We start from the raw sequence: 23,639 nt of genomic DNA, 5'->3' as shown, positions 1-23,639 counted from the left end.
TTCTCAGAAGATGTTGGGTAAATTATTTCTGTCCTTCCCCATGCATGTGTCATGGCTGTATACCAGGTGTCAGTCCCAGTGTTTGTAGGATTTCAGTGTTCTCTCCTGTGCCTGCATGGGTGTGAAACCCAAGGCCACAGACATCCTTACTTCTGTTCAGCTGCCTATCCCTCTCTCCCTGTGAGCACCACCACTGTGCCAGCCTTCAGATTTGCTACCCCTTCTTTTTGCATATGGAGATTTCATCTTCTCTTTTGGAAGAATGTATATATTATCAGTATTTCCTATCTATATCAGAAAGACTTATACAGTAGCCAAATTCATAATTTTGCCAGAACTAAAATGTCAATTTCTGCCCCAAATAATATAACCTAAATTCCAGGGTGATTTCATTGTATGTTTTGTTTGAAATATAGGGATGATTGTCATCTAACCCTAAAAGGCCAATTGAATAAGGGCTAATTACTCAAGACTTTATTCCCACTTATGCTGATGCCTTTATAGAAGAAAATCATTTAAACATAAGACACCAAATCTCTAGTCCTTCAAGGAGCATTGTTCAGCTACGAGGAAAATAAATTATGCTGCTGTCTAGAGAAGACATCATCAAATGTGTTTAATATAGAATTATTTCTTTCTAGCTACTCTATTAATCATATTCTTTTAGAATAGGTGACAGTTGAATGTACTGCAGATTAATTTCCCAAGAGACTATCATATAGAGAAAAATAGGATAGAAAAAAAACTGAGTCTTTGAGATTGTTGCATGTAAACTCTGAGATTTTCAGTATGTACTATAAAATAAACATTTGTTGAGGCCCAAAGAACAGTGCTATGAGCTGCAAACAATACAAAGAGTTGTAAATTAGAGCCCCTGCCTTATAGAAGTGTACTCTCTTCTTAGAGTCAAGAGGTAGACACAAAACTACACAAAAATTATTTTTAAATGCTGGTTTGTAGCAAATTCGAACAGGCAAAAACTTCATAAGAAGTTTAAAAAGAAATAGAAGTAATTTTAACGGAATCTCCATGAAGATGGCATTTGGGGTGGACTCAAAAGGTGAATACTGTTTTGGAGAACATTTAGGAAACATTTAGTAAGGTGTGTAGTATGAATAAATTCATGGAAATAGGAACTTTCACAATGCATTTGAGGAACCCTTAGCAGATGAGCTTGTGTGGAGAAAACATTCTTGAATAAAATAAAAAGCTAACAGGAGAAACGGTCATAGCATACGTGGATGAAGCAGTCCAGGTACTAAACTAAAGGTTACTAAATTAAGTTCTGAAAGAAGTGAAGAATGAAAGCCCTAGATGAGGGAACCAACTATGGCCTAACTTCACCTCCAGCATCTGATTTTTTCCAGAGAATTTAAGTGTCAGGATTTTTTGTTAAGTGTCTGATATTTAAAGATTGGCAAACAATTTAGAACTTGAAAAGCATAATGGAAGCACAGTGCAAATAACTGGGGACCTGATGAAGTCCATGGGTCCTCAGTTTACCCATTCAGACACACAATGAATAAGAAGAGAGATAAGACCAAAATAATGGGTTAGAGTCTTGGCTGAGATATGCAGATACAATCCCTAAGATAAGAGAGACCACAGAAGGTGTGACCTAATGAATAGAGTATTTTAGGGATTTTATTTCAAACTCAAAAGGGAGAAACACAGACAATACTTCTCTTCATGGTGTTTGCCAAACAGTTTAGCCCAGCTGGACTTTTGCGTAAAAGGGAATATACTATGCTATTTTTAGGAAATTGGTCTCACACTTTATATATACTCGCACTAATGAAAAGCTTTCTTCTATTTGTTATCCTAATTGTGTGACTATTTTTATAAAGTGGTATTGAATTTATAAAGAATTTCCACTAGAGTACTTTCTCCTTTTGAGATTTTAACACACATGACCATAAATTATAGATACATGATAAAAGAGAATTAAAACATTTTATGTAAACCAATTAGACATCTAGTTTAAAAATGTCCATAACTCTTTTCTCCATTCTTGTCATGTGTGTATGTGCAGGTATTTGCTTTGTATTTAGGGTTTCCCCAAATAGCCACAACCAAAGAAATCATTAAAATATGTGTCATAGTCTAAGATCCCGGTGTTTGCTGCTAAAATCTCCTTACTGTCATGTCATTTACTTGGACACGAGTCTTTTGGTTTTTGTTTATTTCCAATAAGATTAGTCAGGAAAGACAGAGACAAATCCCAAATTTAATTTCTCGGAAACTCAGAGAACACTGTTAAGATAGAAATGATTTATGAACTCTCTCTTTGCAAAAATTGTAGATTTGTTTTCTTGTATATTTGCCCCGGCCCCTGTTCCCAACACCAAGATTAAGTAGACTGGCAGAAATTAGATGCCAGAATATTCCCTCCATGGAAATACTAAAGACAGAAATAAAAGTTTAATGTACATCAAGTTTTATGAAGCTTTCAAACTCTGTATCCATTTTCTCTTATGAGGACATCGAAAATTAATCTGTCACTGGACAGCTTCCTGTGAACCTACATTTGATCTCAAAGGATCAGATGTCACATGACAGTTTGTAAGAATGTGAGTTATAGATTCGGATTTCAAAACCTGGATCCTCTCCTGACCCTCTCTGTGTGTTTGTGTGTTGCTTACCTGTCTAAGTAAGGCACTGGTCCTCATCTGTAAAATAGAAACAGGATTAGCATGCTCGCTTCGGTAGCACATATACTAAAAAAAAATTAGAAACAGGATTAGCTTCCTCACCTATAATGAAGATGAAGTAATAGAAAGTGATTCTCAGATGCTCAAGTCAGGTTAACAGCTGATGCTGCCATAGCCACTGTGGCTATTGTAGCCATCATTTGATTTATTAAAATCATGGCTCTGGCAGCTGATTTTGTTTCCAAGAAACTTTAGGTACTTGATCTGCAGCGTTGAAGCCAGCACCCAAACTGCCTGTAGTCCTTACTGAAAAATCTGCAGCTGATGGTCAGATTACAGGCTTATTTTTAGCAGTCTTCCTAGCCTAAAATGGAATTCTGTCAAGGTTGGTGCTTTTTTTTTTTTTGTGTGTGTGTGTGTGTGTGTGTGTGATACACAAGAGGGTGGTATTCTAATTCTATCATTTGCCCATAAATTCATGTTTTTAGAGCTAGCTAATCCCATTAATTTTTAAAATATACTGCTTTAGGCTTACAGGTTGCAAAGCTATTCTGTGACTGAAATACATGATGGAATATGTGATGACTTCGACCCTCTAGGAAATAACCAATGAAATGATTTCAAAATGCCAGTTAGCACTTGGTTTAAAAACATGTCAGAACTGAGGAGACATGACTCATGTCTCCAATGCAGTGTTTTGTATGTTTCATACGAAAAATGCTTGTTCATAGCAATGCAAATATATTTATAGAAATCCAGAAATAATACCATGGTGTAATAGGATTCTGAAGAGCTGGATCTTTTTAAATGAATAATCCAGTATGATTTTGTTGACAACTAAGCATATGTGGCTTTGCAGTTTTTCTCCCGACAACATACTCGGTGAATGGTGTAAGTCAGTCATGTTATGGTTGTCATTCCTTACAAAACCTATGGCCATACTGAGTGTGTTTGGTGTGGGGGGAGTGGGACAAACAGCAATCCATTGCCACTGACAACTTAAAGGATTTTACATTCTTTAAAGTTGGCGAATCACCTATTTTTTGGTCTCTGGAAGTGAAAGATTCCATCTTTGGATGGCAAGCTCAGTGGAGTTGTTTTAGTAAATCCTTTATTTGACCAAATATTGAATTGACTTTGATGAAGATAGATTTTTTCTTTTTTTTTAATTTTTTTTTATTTTTTAAATTACTCTTTTCAGTGTCCCAGAATTCATTGTTTATGCACCACACCCAGTGCTCCATGCAATAGGTGCCCTCCTTAATACCCACCACCAGGCTCACCCAACCTCCCACCTCCTGCCTCTCCAAAACCCTCAGATTGTTTTTCAGAGTCCCTAGTCTCTCATGGTTCATCTCCCCCTCCCATTTCCCCATTTCCCCCATCTCCCCATGTCCTCCGTGTTATTTCTTATGCTCCACAAATAAGTGAAACCATATGGTAATTGACTCTCTCTGCTTGACTTATTTTGCTCTATTTTTAATTTCTTAAGGAATCTTCACACTGTTTTCCAAAGTGGCTGTACCATTCCCACCAACAGTGTAAGAGGGTTCCCTTTTCTCCACATCACTCAGCATAATCTCTTCCAGTCCCGTCCATGTTGCTACAGAAGTTGGGTATCCATCCTTTCTGATAGAGGCATAATACTCCATAGTGTATATGGATCACATCTTCCTTACCCATTTGTCCGTTGAAGGGCATCTTGGCTCTTTCCACAGTTTGGCGACTTGCAAATGGCAGTGGCCATTGCTGCTATGAACATTGGGGTACAGATGGCCCTTCTTTTCACTATATCTGTATCTTTGGGGTAAATACCCAGTAGTACAATTGCAGGGTCATAGGGAAGCTCTATTTTTAATTTCTTAAGGAATCTCCACACTGTTTTCCAAAGTGGCTGTACCAACTTGCATTCCCACCAGCAGTGTAAGAGGGCTCCCCTTTCTCCACATCCTCTCCAACACATGTTGTTTACTATCTTGTTACTTTTGGCCATTCTACCTGGTGTAATGTGGTTTCTCAATGTGGCTTTGATTTGAATCTTCCTGATGGTTAGTGAAGATAGATGTTTTGATCCTATCATTTTGAATCTTACATTTTAACTGACTCTGAGGATGTTTGTCCTTACTCTTCTGACCTCTAAGGACATTTCCATTGTATATTTAGTAATACAGACATTTTCACCAGAACGGCAGCATTTCTGACTTCTCATCTATAAAACACTTACTACAACTTCACTATACTTTTTTAAATTTTTGGATCAAATACCTATACAGCGGTGTTAAATAATTCTGTTCCATTTCCTTTTTAAAATTTCTATTGAAATTACTTTTATCAAAGTAAGTTCTCTTATATGTAAACTTTACACCAAAGACTTAATTCATCAATCAATTTTTTCAAATCCCCACATCAGGTAGAATGAGTTTTCTTTTGTGACATTTCTACCAAGTCCGATTTTCCCAGTGTAAGTTTTAAAGAACTAATTTTTGTTAAGATTTTATTCTCCCATCATTTTTTTGGTCAACAACAATTTTGTTTGGTGTACAGTTTTAGCTATTGTGAATTTTACTTTTTATCGATTATTTCTACTGTGTTTAGTTTGTCCCCAGTCAATGTTTGCTGTCTTCAGTGTTCCTAAAGAATGTTTAGGGTCATTTTGTTTTGGGAACTAGCCAACTTGAACATGCTCTGTTGTAAACATCATCAACTATATTTGTTTCATTTCTACTAACCATGCTTATTAGTTGGATAGCATAATTAAAATATGCTTATTTCTTTGAACAAGGAACTAAGAGCATGAGAGAGAACAATGATGGCATCTAGATGGAGAGAGGCATCAAATGTCTTTGCAATCCAAATAGTGGGTCAACATGTCCTTTAAATTTTTAGATACCTCAGTGGAATACATCAGGAAACATATGGTTTTGCTAAGTGATGGTGATGCCTCAATATACTTTATTATCTGTTTATATTAATGGATCACTTTATTCTAACACCCAAATTTCCCCACTGGCATATGTCCATTTTTAGTTATATACATGATGTATGATGAAAATTAATTGTCAACTCATCTTCTAATTTAGAAAGCTGATTTGTTTTGGAATCATCTAGTTATTTGTGACAAAGTAATGGAAGATTGCAGAAAAGGTGAAAAAGATCCAACATTTTATGTGGTAATCATACCCCAGGCACCAAGACAGATGTTTGACAAAATTATCTTCTTTAAGCCTCTCAACAAACAGGAAAACATTTTTAGTTCCTTTTTTAGTTGCAGGAGCCAAAATTTAGAGGGCTAGCTGCCCTGAAGTCATGGAACTACAGTCTAAGCCATTCTGCAGACCCAAAGCCTAATTTATATTCATGGCAAGTGTCTCTATTCTGTAGCCTTTATGATTGAGAAGGCTTTGCTTTATCCCTTAATAAATATGTATTGAGTGTGTGTTAGGTGCCACACCCTGAGCTAGGCTTGGGAATCAAGCATCTAAAACAATGATAATTCCTACTCTAAAGAAGCAGCGGTCTAATGGGAGCAGCAGGCAGATAATCAGATGGGATTAAAGGGCGGTGAGGCCTCTAGTGGCGGGAGGGGGAGGAGAGGAACAGAGGGCTAAGTGATGGAAATGAAAAATTGATTACATAGATTACTGCAAAGTGAGAGGGGATAAAAATAAGTCCTAAATGAAATCACTGGAGGTGCAAGCGTTTTGCAAAATCCTGAGAAATGTTTGTAAGTGTTGCATCATAGGGATGATGATTCATCATGATTAGGAATTATAATCTAGATACCAGCATAAGACTTGAATGCCAACAACCCAAATTCTTCAGTCTGAAGACTGAAAAGTGTTTCTTCTTCTTCTACATTTATTAAGCTTTATCAGACCAAATGACCCTAAGATGAACCCCCAGGAGTTTCTCCAGCAGTTCCTCAAGGCCTCAGTAGTTTTGCCTTATTGTTTTTTCAAAAGTCATCTCTAGATTTTAAGAATGCGCCCTCTTTTTTTTTGCATTATGAGTATTCTCAAAATAAAGTTGAAGGAACACCCCTGCCTCTAGTAAGAATTATACTAAATTCATCCCCATGTTATTTGTGTTTTCTCTCTCTCTCTCTCTCACACACACACACACACACACACACACTTAGGGGGAGAATGATTTGACCATTTTCCTTGTTAATTTATTCAAAGGTTTAGCATTCTTGCCACAGAGTTATCCATTATATTAAATATTAGTCTCTGATATAGCAATTTAAACCCAACTTTTCTTTTGGTTGGTTGCTTCTGTTGACTTTCGATATCTTGAAAGAAAAGGAGGATATTTTTAAGTTTGTGAAATTGCAGGGTAAACACACTTTACATGATTTCCTCTCCTGTACCATTAACTTCAGCAAAATTACACAAACTCCTTTCTTCCATCGTGCATTAAGTGTTCCTGGGCAAGCGCCTTTATTTAGCTTCCCAAAATGCACTTTCCCTCCATCTCTATTATCCTTTGTAGTACAATTTGAATACCCTCCTTTAAATCATTTCTGATTGCTCCAGCAAGAGGACATTAAGTTCAGGCAAACATAGGCTATGATTAGAGTCTCCTGAGTAGACCGCAAGGCAAGGATGACCCAGCTCCCTTATCTTTACATCTCACACAGCATCTCCATCTCCAGCATTATGTATGGTTACTAAATATTTGCTAAGTGAGTGGATTAGTTCATTAATGAATTAGGCGCTATTAGAAAAGAGAACTGATCTGAATGTACACTGGGCTGGAAAATGGATGTGATAACAGAGCAGTCGGGAACCAAGTTTTGTCATGAAGGCACAACTGCTGATCAAAACAAACAAACAAAAAACAAAGTACAAAACCTGACTGCATTCAATTCTGAGACAAAACATCAAAGGTAGAAATGAACCATCTGCGAGATGTTTGGAAAAGGGAAATCAGTAACAGGAACTGGCCTCCTATGACCTTGAAAAAGGGGACCTTCTAATGTGGGTGGAGTTGCAGCCGAGGCCTTGACAACTGTATTTTCAAACTTTGGAAATGCTGCTATATTTTGGAAGAAGAGAGTAGAAATGAAGCCAAAGGATGGGGAACAAAGGGAGGCAGATTGGGCTCAACCCTAGTGTTAGAGAGAGCCAGGGCTGTAACCTACAGGGTAACCTACATGTTCCTGGGTCCTCAGCAGTTGGAACTGGTTGCCAAATCCCGTCTCCACCACAGCCTGGGCTCACAGGGCCCTGCACTGCTCCCTCAACCCTGCCTGGGCATGCTACTGCAGCTTCTTGCCACTTTCTCTCTGGATGTTCTGGTGTCCTTGGATTTCCCTGTTTTCTTTACCGTATGCCTCTTACTGCCTCTGCAATATCCCCAGAGTGGGACAGCTTTCTCCATGAATGACACCTATAAAATCTGCCCCATGGTCTTTGAAACATGTTTTCCAGAACCCGGATTGAGGTATTTCAGAAGATATCATCCAGTGAAAGTATAAACACATTTTTCCCCCAAACTACTAGAGTAGGACTTAGGCAAATATGTAAACAAGCTATATACTATACTTTGATTACAATGTGAGTTAAACCAACTTTCGCATGCTGGGCTGGAGACGAAACCATTTCTTATCCCTGCTTCCATCGTTTCAAATCCATTACAAAGGCATTATGGTCGCCAAATAATAATTTGTAAACAGAGTTGGCATCTCCGGGTCAAATTAAAAGTCAGATGCCAGTGAATGGGATGGTTGAAACATGATTCCAAGTGCTTAGTTTATCTAATTTTTTTTTAAAGATTTTATTTATTTATTTGACAGAGAGAGATCACAGCAGGCAGAGAGGCAGGCAGAGAGAGGGTAAGGGAAGGAAGCAGGCCCCTGCTGAACAGAGAGCCCGATGCGGGACTCAATCCCAGGACCCTGAGATCATGACCTGAGCCGAAGGCAGCGGCTTAACCCACTGAGCCACCCAGGCGCCCTAATATTTTTAATAAGATCTTAGAAACCATGTAGGAAAGTGGGTTTTCGTAAGAAAAACAAAAGCTGTGTGGTCTCTAATTTCTCCACAGCATGGGCTTGACCTATATAAAGTCTCTTGCAAAGTCCACGTGAGGGTAACCAAAGAGTTCTATTCCTGGAAAATGAAACCTTGGGGACTTGCTGAGAGTTCAGTGTACAGTTCCAAAAAGCTTTCACATTCCCCAAGCTTTTGCTTACGCTCACCATTAACACATCAATTCCCACCAACCACCTTTGGAATAATAGCTAAGGCTATTATTGGAATATTGGAGTTATTGGAATAATAGCAAAGGTGGGGGTGGTGGGGCAGCAAAGACCATCACAGAAGTTTTCATGCTCAAAATAAAAAATAATGTCACGTCTCCACACCACACATCCTAGATGATGGTGACTATAAGCAGCCGAAGACAGTAGGGGAAATTTCTATTGTCAGGTGGGAGGGAACAGCAATTACACAGACAAATCAACTGGGGCAGCCATTTTTATGAGAGAGATGAAGACGATCAGGAGTGTGCTAAAGCCAAACCCTTGGCTGACAAGAAGGGTCAGGAGGTAGGATGGCATATTAACAAGTGTAAGAAATGTCAACTCAGACAAACCCAGACTCCAAAGCTGGTCCTTCTCCTTAAGAAATGTCTACTCCAGGGGCGCCTGGGTGGCTCAGTGGGTTAAGCTGCTGCCTTCGGCTCAGGTCATGATCTCAGGGTCCTGGGATCGAGTCCCGCATGGGGCTCTCTGCTCAGCGGGGAGCCTGCTTCCTCCTCTCTCTCTCTCTGCCTGCCTCTCCGACTACTTGTGATTTCTCTCTGTCAAATAAATAAATAAAATCTTAAAAAAAAAAAAAACAAAGAAATGTCTACTCTTGGTCATGTTTGACTTGGCCTTTCCAAGTACTAATATTTTAATATCAACATTTTAGATTGTAATTCTTGGTTCTTAGAGTTGTAAGAAACTCTTACACAATAGAGGATTAAATTAAATACTATATAAAATATTCAGCACATTGTGTGATCAGTGTGTGGTCTGACCATGGCGCCAGACACAAAGGCACAAGCAAGAATATTATGGCAAACTGTTTTGACCATAACAAGTCAAGTAAAGCAAATTGATGACAGAATATTCTGAGCCATGTTCTATCCATTTCGTGTCTTCAGTACCTCATGAGGGAAAGTGGCAACTGTAGTATGAATTGTGCAAAATCCTGAATTTGCAAGAATGATGTGATTATGTATGTTACTTCTGCTCCTGTGTTCATTATTTTCTGTGGATGGAAATGAAATTTTGGGTTAATATTTTATACCAATCTTCAATAATGAAGGATTTTAGAAGTCTACATTACTTTCAGCAAGACAGAAAATCTTCATTCCTTTCAGACAACAGCAGCAACAGTCAGAATAGTTTTTATCCAGGGCTTGCTATGTTTAATACTTCACTCTGCTAAGCCCTCTGTGTGGCCTGTGTCACTTGACGTCACAGTAGCCTATGAGGTGAGTTACTGTCATGTTTTCCATTTTAACCAGGAGGAGACTAGGCCCCAAGAGGATGAGTGACATAGCCAACATCACACAACTAAGTAGCACTTTCCTGTGCCGCACTGTTTGCCTTCTGGGTTATTCACGTTTACTGGACTCCCTGGCTGGACACATTTTTCTGTGACCATGTTTCTCTTCTGCATTCTCCCTGCATCTCTAGTTTCTTGATTTGTTGTCACTGGGCACTCTGTCTATGTCTTATTTGTAAAAATTTCCATGCCACCTCTAGTTGTCTCAGGTACACCCCATTGCCCTGTATTACCTTCATATCCGGTCGCTCAGTCATGTGCAGCTAAAAACTTATTTTAAAGTGTTCATGCAAACCCCCACCACTTATTGTATTTCATTCCCCATCAAGCCATCAAACAAAGGTAGTTATATGTTTTTAAGGGCATTACTGGACATATGAGTCAGAATCAGCTCTTCTAAAGGAGAACAAAGGCTGACCCCTCAAAATTGGTGTTTTATTTTGACATGTGGGCATTTCCTAGAAACTTGAAGAAAATGCCTTTAGAACAGTACCAGGACCAAGTAAAGGTAAATAAAATCCAGAGGACACTTTAACGGGGTATTTGAATGCAACATTCCAGCACATCATATGGCTTAATGTATTTGAGTTACTTTTATAACTGAGATGTTAGAAAATGTATTTCCTTTAATGCAGTTGGAAGAAATGTAATTAGAACTTTATTTTGAAGCTCTACAAACCAGAGAAACTTGAGATTCCTTGTTAATGGATGTCAGAGCCTATCCTTCTAATTTAAATGACTGCTAGCCAACTACTACAGCTGAGAAGTTGTTTGCAAACATGGGACATATCGATTCATTTTTCTTCCCTCAGTTTGTAGCAATTCTGAATCTTTGAGAGAAAAGAGAGAACAAAAAGGCAATTGGGGGCAGATAATGAAAATAAACTTTAGCATGCCAGAAAAGTAAAGTTATTTGGCTGAATTCAATTATTTTCATCCTAAATTATTTTCCTGAAACATGTTTTTGTCCCTTTGTGCAAAGAGTGAGTGCTTTGGATTAGAATTTTCTCACCGAATGACAAGTTCTTGTCTTTGTAAATGATGCTCTGAGCCCAGACACCAGGGTCTCACGAACTCGTTAAGCCATGAAAAACACATGAGCAATTACTCAGGAAAAAATGTTCATGTTAAGGCAGATCCGAAAGCATTGTGGACTGTATGAGCATTTTATATAGGACAGTTAGTTCATAGTTTATGTTCTGTTAACTTAGCCATGATCCTAATCTTTGTTAGAATTTCCTCTATTTTTAGCCAAGATTTGGGAGGCATCTGGAAGTGCCTCAGTTGGTTGGAAACAGATGGCCTGCCTCTACTGCCTCTTCTTAGATCAGTCAGAAAACCCTCCAGTAACTGCTCAATTGTGGTTTCAGGTTGTTTCACATTTCTCATTCTTTCTAGAGTGTTTTTGTTTGGTTGGTTTGGTTTGGTTTGTTGTTGTTTTGTTTTTTTGCTGCATGTGATGATGGTCTGTTTTGGTAGTTTACCATAGTGTATAAACTTTAAATTCATCATTGCCTAAGTGCAATGCTATACCTTAGTAATCAGTACTCAGTGATATTCTTTTATACAAATGTAATATTCAAGTAGACTTTAGAGAACTGGCAAACTGGTTTTTGCACAGGTGGTACATTTTTTCCTTGACAGTACCAATATCACATAAAATTTGCTTCTGAAAAATTGTTCAGCAGTGGAAACAGAGCAGAAATGATACATGCATCAAAAAGTGAAAACCTTCTATCCTTATCCTATCAATATTTGCTGATGGGTCATCACTCAAATAATTAAAAACAAATAAAAAATGAATCCATAAGATCATGGGTTATTGCACAAGTGTTTTGCTTTAAGAAAGTCAACAATTTGTGATGAAACGTTATGGGATCTTGTTTCATAAAATCTTAAACCTGGGAAAGATTACTAAAAGATTATGGAAAAAGAGATTACTCAATCAATTCACCTCATATTCAAGGTGGAAAAATGGAAGACCAGAAAGGATAACTGGTGCATTAAGGATCATACATCAACTTAATAAATGGCAGGACCAAGATTAAGACCCTTATTTCCTGACTCAGAGTTCAGTCTCTATCATTGTATGGTTAATCCTTTTTGTTTCAGGCTTTTATCCCGAGAGTAAGTTCCACCATTTCAGAACTGTGAGACACCTCTAGGTTTCTGAGAACCCAAATGGGTGATAAGTGGAAACTCCATGTGATGGATTTCCTGTTCAAATTGAGACCTCAGATTTACTGATGCGTTCTCCTTAATGTAATTAACAAATCAGTGTCAAATACCACTGTAGCCTGGTGTCCTTCTAGTCTTATCCTTAGTCACATCTTGTTAACATGGGTTTGGAGTGGAAAATGGAGAATAAGTTTTGGGATCTAAGTCTCTGCACTTCTCCTTAACTCTATTTCTTACATTAAAATATAGAAATACCAATTTATAATTTTATAACTTAAAATTTATAATTAAGTTCTAAATTATAATTATATTTTATAAATATATTGTATTTAATTATATATAATTATAATTATATTTTATAAATATATATTATAAATTATAATTAAATTCTAATTTATGATTTAGAATTTATAGAAATTCTATTAATTTAGTTAATTGTGATGTGTCAATATTTACTTCATAGTTTGATAAACATGAAGATATTAATATTAAGGGAAACTGGGTAAAGGATATACAAGGATTCTTTGTACTCTTCACAACTTTTGTATTAGTCAAAATTATCCAAAAATAAAAAGTTTATTGAAATAAAAAAACAAACAAAACAAAAACCTATAGTGACAGATGCTAGTTGAACTTTAAGGAATGGAGATAAATACATAGATAAAAATTTTAAGAGACAGTGGAGATGAAATCTTAAGCTTCTTTGTAACATTTTGTTTGGGGTTAACAATTCTTTTTTAATGTGTATAACAGTAGATACAATACCTCACAAATGCATTGGCTTTCCACCGCCACACCATCACCACCCCCACAAACCCACGTAAGCACATGCACACAGTCAGACTTCTGACACCTGTCTTCATATCTCTCAAGTACCCCTGCAGCTGGGCAGGCCCACGCCTTAGCCCCTTGTTCCCACTGAAGAGACCAGAGAAGTTCGCATGCTGTGTGCCACAATCATTGTCTCCCACTGCTTTGCCTCTCCCAGTCAGACATCTCCTGCTTTAGGAATTGTAAGACTCACAGTGCTTTTCTACCTCTCATCTAAATGAAGTCTGGAAGGATTAAGTATGGAGGGAGGGGAAGGAAATGTTAACTATAGTATTTTCAGTGCTTGGAATTTACATTAGAAGCCTCTTGATCCCTGTAGAGAAGTCATATTCAGGTTCTAAATGCCATATTATCCCATGTCTACAGTGTGGATTATGTTTGGATAATTATTTTCTCTGATATGATATGTGCCTTTGGGACACAATCCACCACTCTAAGCAAAAGTGGCCACTGGAAATGCAAACTGATTTAATAATGGTTTCAACAAACACAATTAAAAAGATCATATAAAATGATTACTTCTTTATAAGCAGTTAATATAGCAGAAAGATCATGGATGTTTAGTTAGAGAGGTATGGATTTGCCTCTCAGTTCTTTTTTTTTTTTTTTTTAAGATTTTATTTATTTATTTAACAGAGAGAGAGAGAGCGAGATCACAAGTAGGCAGAGCAGCAGGCAGAGATAGAAGGGGAAGCAGGCTCCCTGCTGAGCAGAGAGCCAGATGCGGGGCTGGATCCCAGGATCCTGGGATCAGGACCTGAGCCGAAGGCAGAGGCTTAACCCACTGACCACCCAGGTGCCACTTGCCTCTCAGTCCTAAACTCCCTAAAAGAAGGGAGAAAATTGCTGAAATTCTCTGTTGGGGCTCCATCTGTTAAAAAAAAAAAAAAAAAAAAAAAAAAGGCAGAGTAATTGTGATAGTTGTTAAGTGAAAGCCTAGTAAAATACTTGACATTTAGTGTTGATGGCTTTCAAAAATGTTGTTGGTACTCTACCATGTCCCCTTTCTCTGTATGATTCCCATCCTTAGAATCTATGTCTATGCCTGAGGCACTGTCCTCTGATGTAGAAGGTTGAAGTCTCCTTTGCCAGCAGTCATGGCAATGGTGGGGAATTCACGCTCCCTTGGAGCCGCCCTCTATCCCCTGTTCCAATATGGGGTGTGCTCCACACTGGTCCCAGAGGTTCTCCAGTGGAATTAAGCTCCAACTGCCTATAGTGATAACTGGCTTTATTAAGCATATCTCATTGGCTGTCTCCACCCTCTGTGCCCCTTCCTGTTCCCTTCTAAAAAGATTTACTGGGCCAACATTTAAATAAATCACTTATAGTTAAAGCCATGTCTCAGTGTCTGCTTCTGAGGAGCCTTAACTAAGACTATTTCTTTCTTATCATGTATGTATGCTGTAATAAAGAATGGCACCTTACTTGTAAAGGCACTCAGGTACACTGCAACACTACAACACTGTACTCTTAGGTCTGTAGCGTGTTGAAGTACTGTGCATAGTGGTCAAGAACTTGGGCTCCAACAGCACACATATCTGGTTTAAAATCCTAATACTGCCATATTGAACAAGCTATTTAATTTCTTAGCCTTAGCTTTCTCAACTTTAAAATGGGGATAATAGGGGCTCCTGGGTGGCTCAGCGGGTTAAGTGTCTGCCTTCGGCTCAGGTCATGATCTCAGGGTCCTGGGATCGAGCCCCACATTGGGCTCTCTGCTCAGCGGGGAGCCTGCTTATCCCCCCACCCCCCGCTCTGCCGGCCTCTGCCTACTTGTGCTCTCTCTTTCTGTCAAATAAATAAATAAAATCTTAAAAAAAATAAAATGGGGACAATAATTTCTAAATTGTTATGATGATTATGAAATGATGAATCAAAATATGGTTGATAACTATACCTATTCCATAGAGTTAGTGCCTATTAGTGAGATGGAAGATGTACTGTCCTAGTACAGTGTCTGGAGCACAGGAAGTTCTCAGTAAAATGTAAACCATGTGCCAAATTAGTAATGAGAAAACCTCAGCATGGGCTTCATTTTTGCTTCTAGCTAAGTGCTAATACAACATGGTTCATTCATACCAAATTAAGTAAAGTACTATTTTGAATTACAGGTGTGGTTAGGTATGTGCTAGTCCCTTTTCTCTTTTCTCTAACCATACATCACATCTTAACACACACATATAAATCAGATTTCATAAGCTTATATTTTACCGTGTAGTTTTTCATATTACTAAGGTATTTTATATGACAAAGAAATTCACCACAGGCTTTCCTTAATATGCTCGTATTCCTTTCATTAAACCTAAAATATCTGTTAATTACCAAATGCTAACCTAAACATTCCAAGAATACATATGTTGTATAAAGCAGGTCATACCTCTACAAACTGCACACATTTGCATCTTAAAAGTCAGTAAATTATTTTAGGAAACCTAAAGAGTAAAATAATTAGAAACTCCCCTTTAGAGTTGAAAGTATGTGATTAAGCAAAATATTGAGCCCATGGTAAGTATACAATGAAAAATATGTGGATTGAATTATACTAAATTACAGGCTTTTATGGGCATGTTCATTAAGAGTCATTCCATCTTCAAAATTGATCTTTATTCTAAAAATCTACTCTTTTATTTGTGTAATCAATTTCACTAATGACAGGATTATTTTATGATATCTTTTGTTTTTATGAGAGGGCGATTTATTCAGTATATTAGATTTTACTTTATGTTGCATATGTATTTTTCCTTCAAAATGTTCTTTAGGGAAAAAAAAATTGAGCAGAAGCAGACAGACTGTTCTAGGACATCCCTTCCTTTAGAGACAAGTTTCTCCAGCATAAAAAAAGATTGGCTTCCAAATTGGTTAAACTGTTTCTTCTGTACAGTACAGTGACATGTTGTCTTGTTACAGTGAACATGTGCTCTCATTTTGGACGAGCTGTTCTGTGAAAAAGTTTTATTTAGCCCACAGAGCCAATCCCCGGATTTGTGGGTGTTACCTCCTTTCCTTGTTACCAGGTTTTGTCATCATCATTATTGCTTTTGCTCTGTCAGCTGTAACACAGTTTAGTAGCAACCTTTCTTAAAAAACAAGATGTTTCTGAAAATAGAACAGTTGGCTAGACAGAAAAGAGACATCAACAAAAGTAGGTCTGTTGTTCCTCTGTGTTTTGCTCCCTGAATCACTTCTGAGATAGCTTCACACATTGTAAATGAACATGCATTGGATGAGGATATAATCTAATATAATCTGTATGTCCTAATATAAACTTTTATCCTACTTTATCTCAGAAATAAACCTATATGGATACTGATTTGTTTCAGAGAATTCTTAAGTGTTTTATGTCTGTTCAAATTAAGGAGTTTTAACTGAATATATTGACTGGGTTGGTTTGTTTGCTTTTTTTTTTTTTTTCCTGAGAAAATTAGCTTCTGTTGTAAATGAATACCTTAATTTAAGATCAATAGATCTTCCTCTGTGCATCAACTAAAACAAAAATTAGATCATTCAATATTTACTCTTTGGGCGAAATAACATTTTTCAGCTTCCCAGTTATTAGCAGAAATGACCAATATGGAATAAAGGGACAAATCCCTCTAATCCCTTCCTTGTCCAGCAGAAATAATATGACATCCCTTTCAGAGCACAAGTTGGAAGACGCATGAGAAATAGTCAACCCACTAGCCCTTCAGAATCCTATGGTTTTCATATTTGACAATGTTGGGATCTAATGCCTATAGGGGCATTATCCTAAGAAATCAACAACCCAAATATGATGATAAATTCAGATGTTATCTCTGCTTCCTGATTTTACCTCTGTGTCTGGACTGCCTTCTTACAGTGTATATAAATATACCCGTAATATTTTTTAAATACACATTTGATTTGCTTTTGTAATATCTCTTCAATTGCTCTTAGATAAGTTGTCTTTATTTCCAAATCTTTTCTATATAAGATTAAACTAAGTTTTAACCAATCGACCTTTATCACTTCCTCCTCCCCCTCACTTAAACTGCTAAAACAGAGCTTTTTAATCTGATATGGAGGAAAGGGCTTCATGAAGCCATGAGCTAAATGAAAATGAATACAGAGTGGTACAAGTGTCTTCACATGTACTTTGTTCTGACAAAAGGATCACGTCTTTCTTCAGATTCACACAAGGGTGTATAACTCTTCCAATTTTAAGAACTACTGCCTTCGGGATTCTCTCCCTTTTGTTGTTATTAGTTAGGAAATGCTAATCCCTATCTTAAATTTTACTGAATAGATGGAGTCACCACCTTCTTTTTCCATTACAGTTCACCTGTGGTCCCTTATTTTCTCTTACCTTTCTGGCTTTTGTAGTTTTCTCGTTCCAATGTAAGTAAGAGAAGCAAGAGAGAAAAAAGAGATATGACACACCAACCCTCTGCCAGTAACAGTAGTTGGCATTTTCATATGTGGCACATCATTTGATCCACTACAGCCCTATAAGTTAGATAGTATCCTTGTGTTTACAGATGAGAAAAGTGAAGTTCAAAGAAGTTAGTCATTCCTATAGCCTATACATGGAAGAATCCAGATTTAAATCTGTGTTGAATCTAGTGCTGGGGAGGAATTTTTTCCTTCTTCCCTATTATGTTCTTTGGCTAGCCTAATAATTACATTGACACACGACAATCAAACAGAAGATCAATTTAATTTAGTACATATAGAAGTCTCATATAGACTTGAGGGGGTCAAAGACAGGCAGCTGAGGTTTATATGCCATCCTGAGCTAAGGCAAAAGTGCTGCAAAAAGAAGGAAGACAATTCTTTGGAGGATAAGAAGAGCAAATGTTTAGTAAACAAATGTTTGCTATTCTGATATAAAAAGTTATCCCTGTTAATAGCTCCCTTCTTGGTACAGGCCTCTTATCTAAATTCTTTTAGGTAGTTGAGAGGGAAGTAAAAGGCTCTTCTTGAGTCTGTTAAGCCTTGATTGCCTTCATCGCAAATAATTCATATCCCAAAGTGGCACATTCTAGGGAAGTCTGCTCTGAACCCCATCACTAAAGTTCATTCCTTCACAAAGCCTACCCAGACAGAGTAAATGGACATGGTTTACTAACAGCATCACCTTTTACAATGTCTAACTTACATTTTGTTATTATTCTCTATTATCAAAACATACTTTCATTATTCTAGGACAGATTTACAAATGCACATGTGCTGTTTTATTTCGTCAATGTTGTCATACTGTCTCATACTGTGACAGAGTGTAAGAATCATTTATACATTCATTAATTCATTCACTTTTTAAAGTAACATTTATTAAAACTTACTCCTGTCAGTGCTTTGATAAGTTCTGGAATAGTGGTTCTAGATTCTATCTTCACATTAGATTCTACTGGGAAACCTTTGAAAAAATGCCAGTACCTGGTCTTGGCAACAGCAGTTCGGGTGCAGTTAGTGGAGATGGCACTTGGGCAGTGTCTTTTTTAAAAAGCTTTCCCAGTCATGGCCAGTGTTGAGAACCATTGCTCTGGAGTAGTGGCTTTTCAAATCATGGTCCCCTCCATCTGCAGCATCAGCATCATGTGGGAACCTATTATAAAGGCAGATTCTCAGTCCCTTACCCCCAACCTCTTGAACTATACCAAAAACTCCAGGGATAGGACTTAGCTATCCTTGTTCAACAAGCCCTCTAGATGTTTCTGAGACAAGCTAAAGGTTGAGAAACACTTCTCTAGAGACATAGGATGAAAAAGACACGATAACTTGCCACTAAGCAATTCTCCTCCGTCTCAAGGAGTTCCCAGTTGTTTAAAATATGCATTTTAATTACCTAGCACAGTTCCATAATCTATAACTTTAGTTGATAATGACAGCATTATTACTACTTAAAAAGTGTAATGACTTTGATCTTTTCTGGGGTAGCCATTAAATGAAGAGTTTATAAGAAAGTTGTAGTCAGTGAATAATTCTCTTAACAGAAGTCTTATGAACTTTAGGGGTTCAGCTGAATCATCACAGTGTTTTGTAACATACACGCACACAGTGAAAGAGATAGGATTTTGAAATACAAAACCTTAAAGGATAAGTATTTCAAGGGTAGGATATTTTTTTTTAAGATTTTTTAAAATTATTTATTTATTTGTTAGAGAGAGAGAGAGCTAGCACAGGCAGAGAGTGGTAGGCAGAGGCAAAGGGAGAAGCAGGCTCCCTGCCAAGCAGGGAGCCCGATGTGGGACTCGATCCCAGGACGCTGGGATCATGACCTGAGCCAAAGGCAGCCGCTTAACCAACTGAGCCACCCAGGAAGGATTTTAAGGTGGTCTTTGTGTTGTGTTTCTGTTCTATTATTGTCAATACCATACTTGCTATTACAGTACCATCTTTATTAATGTAGCTTTTTTACAGCTTTATGACAGCATAATTTACATACAATAAACTGCATATACTTAAAGCACTTAATTTGATTAGTTGGGGCTCATATATACACAAGGAGTATAACACAACAGCAAGAGGCACTCCAGTTTCATTGCGAGTAACTCTTAGTTGTGCAGATCTCCCCCTCCATCCCCAAAGGCAGGATGGGGTTCCAGAGAAAACTTTCCGAGGAAGGTAACATGAGCTATTTGTAAGCCAACTAGATGTCAGCCCAAGTGGATAAAATGTGGCAAGGTTGTACAGGATGGAAATAAAGTGTTTCTCATCTGTGTGAAGTCTAGATTCTTGTGGTTGCTGCTATTTGTCATCATGTAGGGTTTAAAAATACCCACTAGACATTTTTGTCTCTTAAAATTCCAATTGGGAAAGGTGCTGAACAACATTCTTACTGGTAGTAGCAATCTCGGTTTCTATCTCTACAGGTAATCTCCAGTATTAGGGTAACTAGTTTAGTTTTGACTACCCATCTGCTCTTGAAAGCCCACTTATCTGCTGTGCTTATACAGAACAGCTTGCATAAAAGTGATATTTTGCTTTGTAGCAATGGAATCTCATTCCTTGCCTTTACCTTCCTTTTAGCTTTTCTCTCTTCTTTATCCTGAGCATCTCCCTATATGTTCATTTATCATTACCGCCAGGTGCTCATACTGGGACTTTACTCTTTGGGCTTAAGTTCTCATTCTTTCTTCCATTGCAGGCTGGCTCCATGAGTTGGGAAAGAGACTAGAATCTCCGTACTATGGCAACAATACCTTGGGGGGCCCATCTATCCGAAGTGCCTATATTGCCGCTCTGTACTTCACCCTCAGCAGCCTCACCAGCGTTGGGTTTGGGAATGTCTCTGCTAATACGGATGCGGAAAAGATCTTCTCCATCTGCACCATGCTGATTGGTGGTAAGGGAAATTCTTCTTTCACACCAGGAGAATATGCCATACTATTGCTGTTCTGTTTATTCAGTCCTAAAACGCAATAGAAACATATTATTAAAATCAGAAGAGTTTAAAAGCACTAGTTAGAAAATCAGTGACAAACACTTTAATATACATATAGATTAGCAGTGAAAGTCCATGATGTCAAGGAATTCCATTTTCTGGGCAGATGAAGAAGTAACCATTTACTTGACGGTTGATTTTGAAAAGATAGGAACATAGTTTTCTCAATGTACTGTTTACCCTTAGTGTTTGTGAATTACTTGAGTCTGAATTCCAGGTATATGTTTGAAACTCCACTTTATAGTCTCAAACAGGTCACTGTTCTCAAATTTTATTAATACTAATATAGTAAATTAAAGATGTTTGATAGATTACTTAGTTAAAAATAAAACAAAAGCAAAGAAAACATCCAATACAATAATAAATATTTAACATTTTGAAATTGGGTTTTTTTTGTTTCTTTCTCTGTGCTAAATGCTTCAGTACAATACCCAGAGTAAATCTAAAAGGAAAAACCTATGGGTTGGGCACTATTACTATCCCTTTTAAAGAACAGACAAACTAATATACTATTGTTTGGGAACTCCAAACCTACCTTCTGTGCTGTGCTTTGTAATGCTGGGGTTGGACCCTGCGAACCTCCTTTTTCCTTGCCAGCCCACTTCAGTTACTTCCGCCTCCAGGGGCGCCAGAGGAAGACTGGGAAGCAGGAGGTGGAGCCAGGAGACTGCCTGCTTCTGATGTGTCTGATGTACCTTCCCTGGCAGACCACCCCAATCAGCAGCACGTGGTCCCAGCATTCAGCATCTTCAGGCACTCCCACAACCACCTCACTGGGTCTTGGAGATCCCTGCATCCGTTGGGAGTGTCTCTGCATCCAAAGTCAGAGCCCTGGTTTCTTACAGCTCCTCATGGCTCCTCTTTTGCGCTTCTATGTTCTGATAAGTGCGCTTCTCCCCCTTGTTTATTCATCTCCGAGGACAGAAACTCCTTCTTGCGGTTATTATATCCACGTTACCTTTATACTCTCTTTTTTACTCATTTAACTCTCTAGCCCCAGGAAAACCAGTTCCCTATAGTGAATTTCCTCTGTTGAAACCTTTTGTTTAATTTCCCTTTTCTGAACCTCCTAACATACAGGATTGACACCATTCTTATCAACATTTTTCAGATGATAAATCTAAAGCTTGAAGAAACAAAGTAACTTTCCCAATGTCATACCATCCGTAAGATAAAGAGGCAAGGTTTGAAACCAAATAAATGCTTATTTCCATCTATAAACACCTAATCGGAAACTTACTGAATTATAAGATGGCTCTCATGGAATAGTAGATGTGAATGTTTACCTGGATCAAGTATACATTCTTCTTAGGCCAGAATTCTTAAACTAGGGTTCTATCAGTGTTTTCGTCCCCATATGTTTCTCCTATTTTATCATGTTCTTTTAATGGCCTTAATCCCAGTTATCTCTTAGAGTTTCAAACCATATAATAGGGGATGGTTCCTACCACCTTCCTTGTGTGGGAGATACAAAATGAGTATTTGGGGCTTTAAGCAATGACTCATCCAGCATATGTTGAAATCAAAGAAGTATCAGCCAGCCCTTCCCTCAAGGAACTTGTGATCCAGTTTGGAAGAGATGGGCTGAAAGACATGGAAAGAGTTGTTATAATAATAGCAGGCAGTAAATGCTACGTGCCAAATCAGTTGGGGAAGTTCAGAGGCGGTGACAAAGCATGGGCCAGGGATCGGGAGACTTTCTTGGAAAGGCAGTGCTGGGGCAGAGTTGCTGAAGTGGCGTGCTGGGACTGCTGGGATTTGCTGCAGCTCTTGGCTGAGGTACAGCAGCAACAGCCCGGGGAGCAGAGAACAGGAACTCTCGGTTTCTAAAGAGCTGCAATGTGCCAGACACCGTGGTGGCTGTTTTAGGCCCAGTATTATGACTTCTCAAATCACCAGTCTCCTTGACTGCCCATCTTTCAGCTTAGCAAAATGACAAGCATTTTGCCAATACACACAGTTTATACTTATTTAATATTTGCCCATGTTTCTTCTATTCCTGGTGGAAATCTGAGGAAATGCTCAAGTGCTCAAGGCTTAACCTACTGATCTGACATTTCAAGAATCTGCTAGATAATTGAGCTTTTATTCTCTATTGATCCACATACTATATTGTGAATGGTCCTGCATCAGAAATGGGTAAGGCATAAATTATTCCCTGCTATTCGCTGTAAGTAGAAAGCAATGCTGGTCCCAGGGCCAAAAGATAGGGGAAATAATCAGATAATGTTACTTTGTCACTTATTAAATATTCGTTGATCAAATTATCCTGGTGCAAAACCAGTACTCATTTGTCAGTGGCATTAAAGCATTTAGGTGACTTAAATAGCACTGAGGAAACCATTGCTTTCGAATGACAAATGGCATCTAAGCAACCTGAATTTATTAGTTAAAGCTTCTCAAATTTGTGTTTGTAGGAAATAACTATTATTGTGACAATTACCCTGGGCTAGAAGAAATGATGCCTGCATTTTAATATTTTCTAATTAACTAACTAGCATAACTTCAAGAGCTAATCATAAGTACTCACAATATGGAACATTTTGTTCATTTACTTCTCATAACACTGGGAGATAGAAGTTATTAACACCTTAATTTAGATATAAGGCAGCAGAGGTTTAGTGTGTTCAAAGGCCTGAATTCACTGAGACCTAGCAAACCTCTTACAAAATATCCATTTTATTATATACTAGAAATTAATTTTATTCCCTTAAGTTCTATAAATAGACACAAATAATCTATTTTTTTTTTTAAATTTAAGTATATATTGGGATACCTGTGTGGCTCAGTCGGTTAAGTGGCTGCCTTCAGCTCAGGTCATGATCCCAGGGTCCTGGAATCAAGTCTCGCATCGGGGTTCCTTGCTGAGCAGGAAACCTGCTTCTCCCTCTGCCTGCTCTGCCTGCTGCTCCCCCCGCTTGTGCTCTCTCTCTCTCTCTCTGACAAATAAATAAATAAAATCTTTAAAATAAATAAATAAATTTATGTATATATTACTACAGAATCAAGTCTGAG

At 37.9% G+C, this 23,639-nt stretch overlaps 1 protein-coding gene across 1 annotated transcript in view; it reads left to right on the top strand.

The window, feature by feature from the left end:
- The window catches only part of KCNH8 (potassium voltage-gated channel subfamily H member 8), a 384,883-nt gene that overhangs the window by 280,632 nt on the left and 80,612 nt on the right, over positions 1-23,639 (top strand). Inside the window, exon 8 of the mRNA XM_059162514.1 lies at positions 20,328-20,525. Coding sequence (XP_059018497.1) covers positions 20,328-20,525 — 198 coding nt within the window. The remainder of the gene's footprint in view (positions 1-20,327; positions 20,526-23,639) is intronic.

This window comes from Mustela lutreola, chromosome 2 (assembly GCF_030435805.1).
Source record: "Mustela lutreola isolate mMusLut2 chromosome 2, mMusLut2.pri, whole genome shotgun sequence".
Taxonomy (NCBI): Eukaryota; Metazoa; Chordata; class Mammalia; order Carnivora; family Mustelidae; genus Mustela; species Mustela lutreola.
The sequence above is the reverse complement of the archived record's forward strand: the minus strand, read 5'-3'. Positions and strand labels throughout refer to the sequence as shown.